This window comes from Porites lutea, chromosome 10 (assembly GCF_958299795.1).
Source record: "Porites lutea chromosome 10, jaPorLute2.1, whole genome shotgun sequence".
In the NCBI taxonomy this organism is placed as follows: Eukaryota; Metazoa; Cnidaria; class Anthozoa; order Scleractinia; family Poritidae; genus Porites; species Porites lutea.
Window position 1 is genome coordinate 1,399,361 of NC_133210.1, and position 7,772 is coordinate 1,407,132.

At 41.0% G+C, this 7,772-nt stretch overlaps 1 protein-coding gene across 1 annotated transcript; it reads left to right on the plus strand.

The window, feature by feature from the left end:
• Positions 1 to 2,511: 2,511 nt before the first annotated feature.
• LOC140950598 (uncharacterized) lies at positions 2,512 to 3,986 on the plus strand. Its single transcript, XM_073399836.1, has one exon. The coding sequence runs from the start codon at positions 2,540 to 2,542 to the stop codon at positions 3,809 to 3,811; it is 1,272 nt and encodes a 423-aa protein (XP_073255937.1). The 5' UTR covers positions 2,512 to 2,539; the 3' UTR covers positions 3,812 to 3,986.
• Positions 3,987 to 7,772: the final 3,786 nt, after the last annotated feature.

The window sequence follows — 7,772 nt, forward strand, 5'->3', positions numbered from 1 at the left end:
TTAACAGGAAGGAAATATGTAATATCCCGTTTGACCCTTGAGAGAAAGGTTTCTCTACTTGCCAACAAGGAGAGATTTCATACTTTCCAAACCTCGCGTGTTGATCGCGAGCCTTCCTCGCCTTTCAAGGTAGCCTCGCGTGCTCTCTCGTGGAAAGTACCGCGCAGTAATCGCTCCAGGCGCAGACATGGTTGTCAAGGAGAAGGGAAGATTTCCCGACAGGGCACCTATCACATAAACAGTTTCATAATCATTTGATTTCTCTGCTTTGATACTAATTCAAAAATAGTTTAAAGCGCTTTTCTGGTCGATCAGCAACAATTTCCGCGCCCAGAAAGTAGCCTGCGTAGCAGGCGTCAAGAGGGGTAGGGGATAGGGAAAACGGGAAAAAGGGAGGGGGGTAGGGGAGAGAGGGGCTCCCTTCCCTTTCCCCTCTTTCGTGCTTTTCTCCCTCCCCCTCTCCCTCCCCTTTTTGCGTCTGCCACGCAGGCTACCAGAAAGTGGATTGCATGGAGCTTAACGCCAGGAGAAAAAAAAGAAAATAGTATAAAAAATACTAATCCGTAGCAACAGTGACTCTGTCAGAAAGGCACGAGAGGCTCACCTCATTAACCCTTAACCATTAACAAAGCTATGACTTTAGAACCTCATGGTAAAAAATAAACGTGATGAACTTAATTAGTGACATTTGTTTTTTAGTAGCCTATCATTTTCTGTCTGCTATTATGCAACGTTCATATTTTGTCTGTGTTCATGTTTCTTTTATAGCCCCCGTTGAAGGTTTGTGTTGGAAACCGAAATATCGGGCCAGTAAAATTCACCACTTTATTTTTGTTCTTTCTTTATTTTTTCTCTCACTCTCTCCTGTCGTAATGATCAGTTTACTGTTTTAAGTTTAAAATTTGGTAAAAAATACTGTTTAGCATAGCCGTAAGGAAACATTAACTGATTGTGAACAGGAGCCGTATTACTGCGGCCCCTGCTGTGAATTATTGTTCAGGCAATGAGGGATTTTAATCTCGTTCGCCTTTACTGAAACTTCTTTAAATGTAATTACAGTCCTGAAAAAATGAAATTTTTACTTACGGAATCGTGCCTTGCTTTTTGTTGTAGATTAAATGGTAAAAATACGTAGCCGGTTTTTTCAATGAACCGATACAAGAAACGATGATGATTGAATTAAAAACCCAAATCCCCTTCTCAGAGTTCGGCACGCAATAAATGTCGGTAGTGACAACGTCCCGTGTCGAATGTTACTCATAGTTAAGAATGCTTAAACCGACTTTTACTTCACCTGAACAAGATAAAGGGTTGGAGGAATCCAGGTCTGAAAACAATTCTAGAAAACGGTATGCTTTGGTCCGAAATAGGGTCAGGATCGATCAAGAGAATCGGGTGTGGCACACCAGCAGCAAGATCTGTTAGGGGTACGCCCCCTCCCCCATCCCCCTTCGGGGATAACAGGGTCTGGTGCGATTACTGACATGACATCTGAACATATTAACTTCCCCCTGGGAAAGAGTATAACAATTAGGAATCTTTGTCCCAGCATAGAGTATAACAACATTCTACTCCTGGGTATGGGGGATTGACTGAGTGGTACGAGCTAAGATTTAGAGATCAGTATTGAAAAACACACCTAAGAGCAAGTGACACAGGCACACCAACCACCGTGCTAAGCCCGTTCCTCCGCTGACTCAAACCAGATACGGACTGCCCACCATATGTTCAAGATTCGTGTATCATTTGCGGTATTCGAGATGCCTTTCTTCATCGTCGACGATAGCAATCATTCTACGGTCTGCTGAAGTTTTCTGTGGATCTGTCTGTCCTTCCCATGCTAAAATTAGGTTCCATTACTTCTTGCGAAAAAAATTTTCTGTCAGAAAAAGCTCCTCTTCGCTGTCGGTGAGCTCCATGATAACGTGAAAGCATGGACCGACCTACTGAATAATCAAACACGCTGATAAAATTTTCAAAAACCTAACAAAGAAACCAAAAAATACAAAACAAACTCCCTTGAGGACGCCACAAAACGTTTCTCAAAACCTTGTCAATATCCCACAATTTTGCAACTTTCATTGTTTTATTTTAAGCCGGAAGGTGTGAGCGTGCACTTGACTAGTACTTTGTTCTCTTGAACAAAAGGTCTTAATTATTGAATCATGGAAAAACAGGGACCGAAAATACGATTTAGTTTTTGTAATATTAAGACAGACACATGTGTTTTCCATTTTATAAAGATCTATCAGGAATAATATCATGAAATAAGTTTGATAAATACCTCGAACGTCGGTGTTAATCCCTACACATGTATATGAATTAATACCTCCGTTCTCGGGCTTTATCTCTTACTTACATAGTTCTTCAGCACATCACAAATACAATCATTGGCACCTTTTCGCATATACATTCCCAAATGTACTTTTGATGCTTTCAATTGTATAAATTAACTCCACTTGAACAGCTCACTTTTTTAAATGAAAATAAAGTCAGGAAACGTGCACGTGGTTTCTTCAATCGCTGATTTTTACAAGAAATGGGTGAGTTCTGTGATCGCTTTCCTCGGAGATGCTGTTCTTCGTTGCCCCTAGCTGCTGGATTTGGACACATAAGATGTTTAAGAACACTAATTGAAAAAGCAGCGGATATAAGTCAGATAAATGCAGCCACACTTGGATTTGGTTCCACGCCTTTAATGGTTGCAGTTGAGAAGCAACAGCTTGGAGCAGTGAGGTTTCTTCTCAATCAAGGCGCTGACGTCAACCTGAAAGACGACTATGGTTTCACCGCGCTTCACTTAGCCGCTGTAAGCTCCATGTATGAAGTCGTGATCTGCTTGGTCGAAAACGGCGCTGATGTCAATGCAGTGAATTTGAGGGATGTGACCCCGTTGATGATGGCTTGTGATGACGACTCGAACATGGATGTAGTAAGATATCTCATGAGACGCGGTGCTGACATGCATCTAAAAGACGTTGATGACTTTACCGCTCTTTTATATGCTATAACCTCGGCTTCGGACTTTGCGCTTGACATTTTGCGTTTTCTCATTCAAAATGGAGCTGATATTAACGCAAGAAACCTTGAACAAGCCACCCCGCTGATGCTTGCTAGTTGGAACGGTTATTTAGACAAAGTAAAATTTCTCATTGAACAGGGAGCTGATGTGGATGCTCAAGACGAAAATGGAGATACAGCGCTTCACTATGCTGCCTCAACTGATGAACCATCACCCGCCCAAATTGTGAATACTCTTCTGATTGCTGGTGCCTCCCATCAAAGTAACACCTCAGGATTGACACCTCTTCTTACGGCGTGTAATAGCCGCAGTGTAGATGTGGTAGAATTTTTAATCCGGCAACCTGAAATAACCAAAGAGCAGAGATGCGATGCTCTGGAGCTTCTTGGGGCTTCAATTCTAACTTATACTGTTGGTCGCCAGGAGATGAATAGTGACCAGGATGTTGAGAAAGGATTCGAGTACATCAAGCGTGGCATGGCCGAGAGACTCGCTGATCCTTCAAATCTGTTGCCAAAAAGGCCTGTGCTGGAGCCTGTTGAAGCCTATCAGTTCAGGAAAGAGAGTCAAACAGTCGAGGAACTCGCTGAGATTGAAGGTGATATGAATGCTCAACTCATGGAAAGCCTCATTATTAGAGAAAGAATCCTTGGAGCAGACAATGTAGAACTGACACTTCCAATTACCGAATGTGTTCCTTTTTATTTCGAGAACGATGATTTCGCCACTTACCTAGGGTTTTACAACGCGCCTTTAATATTGCGAAAAACCATAATCAGTCAGACATAATTGCTGTTTTAAATGCCTTAATTTACACGTTACACGAAAGGGTAAATGATCTGCCTAAAGAAATGATTTTCCTTCAATTGCTTGATCAATTAATTCACGATTACACAAACGTCCTACACATGCCAGAGTTTAAAGATCTTGATCACAAGCTTTTGTATGAGTCTTTGCCAGATCTAATTACAATTGTAAGCAAATTTAAAGATAGTGAAGAGTTGTTGAGTATGTCTGAGTTCGTGAAGAGTATTCATGGCTTAACCCTTAAATGTCATGGGTTCTGTGGCTATGCTACTAGTTATACTCATGGTAATTCACTGTTACGAAAATATGTAAGGTCGCATGGCATGGGTGAAAATCACACAGATGAAGTGAAGTTTCTTTTGGAGGCAGGGTGCGACGTAAACACCGTCGATCAAAATGGAAATACTCTATTGCACATGGCAGTCACTTTTATGCCCAGGCACAACGACACTCAACATTTCACTGACATGTTGCAGATTTTGTTGGATGGAGGCGCTCATCATGATTTTGTGAACAACGATGGCAAAACACCCATGGACATGGCTCGAACTGAGGAAGCTCGCGTGATTCTGTGTGAGAGGAAACAAATGAAGTTAAAATGCATCTGCGCGAAAGCTGTAAAAAAGTTTTGCAGTCCTTATTTGGCAATGGGAGAGGTACCTGTTACACTTGGTAAATTCCTAAGCATGCACTAAAATTTGTTTTTTAAATAAAGGTACAGTGATATGGGACATACTAAACCGCCAGAGCAACTTTCCGGGCATTGGTTTACGAATTGCATAGCGTTGTTGCTCGCTAATTCCAACCGCGCACAAAACTCGTTGCGCAGCAATTATGTTGCAACAACTTAATGCAAAAAGCAGGAGTAAAGTTTTTTCTTTCCAAATTCGTAATGGTTCACGGAAAAGCCGCCAGTGTGAAAACAATGGTATCACTCGACAGAAAATATTGGAAGTTCCATTTAGTAAACTACAATAAATATACTGCATAGATATACGGGTAGTTACTCAATGACCTTTGCCTCAATTTACTTTGGTGATTACAATGAGAAGTATAGTCTAAAACATCATTGTAACAGAGCTCAAAGATTTAAGTATCATCAGACGGTAGTATCGTAGCAATAGCAGTAGCAGAAGCAGTAGTAGTAATGTAATATGTACATGTACTAGTGGAACCTTGAACTTTTATATTTGCTTGTACTTTATCTGCACATAAGCCTGCAAACGCATTGTTTAGGTCTTTTGTGGCTGTGACGGCTTCATCGACGGCTACCCGTGCACAGCACTTGTGTCCATGACTTGAACTACGGTAGACCTGTATTGATCAAGTGATATTAAAGTATATTTTCGTATTTTATTGAGTTGTTTGCCCCAAGCTTCCACAGATCTGAAGGAATCAAGTGTGTTTTGGTAATCTTTTATTTAATGGGATACATCTTTCATGTTTTAGTCTCAGTTTTTTTTAATTGATTACTTTATATGATACCCGCCAAGGGTCACGACTGTTTTCCGGTTGTAATAACGTCCTCATTTAAAAGGTATTGCCATTTCTAACGTTCTTACAGATTTTCGAGCAAAAGAGAGACTGCTCGCAGTGTACTTAAAAATAAACGACGAGCTCTGGGGACGAGGAGCCAATCCACTAAAGCAAAGCTCGCGCATGCTCTGGTTAGGCAGACAGTGGCGGACAGCCACGGCAAATTGAGCACCGTTCCGTCCTTTCCGCGCGCTTTCCAGTACGTCTCTTCAACTAAAGTTCCCCTTCTGTGGCTGAATCACTCTGTTATCTAACCGGTGAAGACTAGGTTATTATATTAAGCCCACATCTGTTAAATGATTTTTATTCTCTTGGGTGATTTGCAAATAGGTGTGTGTACTGTGTAATGTCTATGATCTGGTGTAATAGGACTGAATGAAGTCTAATTTCGCCTGTAATCTTATGAGCGATGAAACAAAATCGGACGTACGTAATAAATTATGCGTTGTTGGGGTGAGCTAAAAAGCTTAAGAGCTCAAAGTGTTTGTGAGGTCAGGGCGTTCTTCTCGTGCGTGCAATTTTTAGCATATGTGGAAACGAAAGTCAGCCGGAGGCCTACAAGTAGTCGAAATGCTGGCTACGCCCCTGTCCGTAAGAGTAGTCTCTGCTATATCTGTAAAGTTGTCCCGAAAAAAAGGGTCAACCTTCCAGCCGAGGAGCTTTTTATGTACATTCTCGTCCCCAGAGCCACTAGGCTTAAAAATAAACGGCGACCTCTGTGGACGAGGAGCCAATGACTAAATCTACGCTCGCGCATGCTCTTGTTAGGCAAACAGCCGCGACAAATTGAGCTCCGAAAGTTGGGTTGAGTCCTTTCCGCGCGCTTTCCCGTAGCTAAATCACTCTATTATCTAACCGTTTAATCGAGTGGGCGATCCAAAGTGTTTACAATAGGAGACAATGCCCTTCGAGACGAACCAACTCATGTTTTTCGGGTCAACGCTTCGTTCCCCACGTTTTGTAAGGAAGTGTGGGCAAAATATGGCTCGCCAGGTAGCTAGAGGAGGCGGGCAACTCGAGCTAACCCTTCTACCCATCCTACCCCAGAAAAGTTTTCTTCATTTAAACAGAGCTAGCTTAACTAGAACTAGACATTATAGACTGAACTGCTCTGTTCTAAATCAATTTGCGTGCTAGCTTCATGAGAATAAAAAAAGCGTGTCTCTCGAGCATGTACTTCAGCCAAATACTTAGCAGTCGACGAAAATAAAAGGTATTCGGCAATTTGATCATAGTAACACTTGAAGGTTCACGCTTTCTTACCAACGAGTTCTCTTGATCTAACGATTCAAGTCATGTTCTATATTGGCTTCATACACACACACACACACCTTAAAATGAAGGAGGGTAGTGGAGAGGGTCGTACTTAACAAAAACGAAAATATCATCAATGCTGCTGGGTACTTTCTGAAAATCGCAAAAATTAATTATAGAACTAAACATTATAGACTGAACTGCTCTGTTTTAAATATTATCAATGCTGCTGGGTACTTTCTGAAAATCGCAAAAATTAATTATAGAACTAAACATTATAGACTGAACTGCTCTGTTCTAAATGAATTTACGTGCTTCATGAGAATAAAAAAAACGTGTCTCTCGAGCATGTACTTCAGCCAAATACTTACCAAAATTAATTCCCAGAGAGAAAAACCAATCTGTCCTAATCGCAAAAATTAGTTCCCGCAAAACCAAAAAAATTCGCCAATCCGCACTGAAAAAAAAAATCCCGCAAAAATTTCCTGCCACATGGCATTAGTTCCCGCTTTGGTGTTAGCCTTTTTTAAAAGCCCCAATATTCACTTAAAAATGTTCCAGACTGAACTCTATACATTTCCACACTGAATACTAAGTTGAGAGAATTCGATTTTAAAAGATCAAGACATTTTTTCTTTTGGTAATCATTTTATAAATTCTCATAACCTTTTCTCTGATATTGCATGCAATATTCTGAGAAGAAAACTGATGTTAAGACCTCGTGCGAGTTTTTTTTCATGAAGTCCCGCCAAAAAAAAAGAGAAGAAGGAACGCTTTATAACAGATTAACAAGCGTCTAGTAACTTTTTCCAATTCTCCTGCGTTTAAATTGCACTTTCAGGGTTCCGTGATATTTTTCCAAAAATGTGCTAGTAAATAGTATGATACGTGCGCAAAGATGTGGCTTGAAAAGCAAATCCGGCTTGCGCATGTTCGTTTCCGGAAGTCGTTTTCCCAGTGAAAGTTAAAAGGGTAAAGAGCAGCTAATCTTGTTTGGAAGGGAAAAGGAAAAGGATCAGTGCGAGCCATCACATCAATCAGGAATGCCTCTCACATGATTGGAGTTATTCCTGGCTGGAGGATTAATTCTAGACTACAACAACAAGTCTCTTACTATAATTTCTTTATAGTTACGAGGTTAGCAGGCGTAACG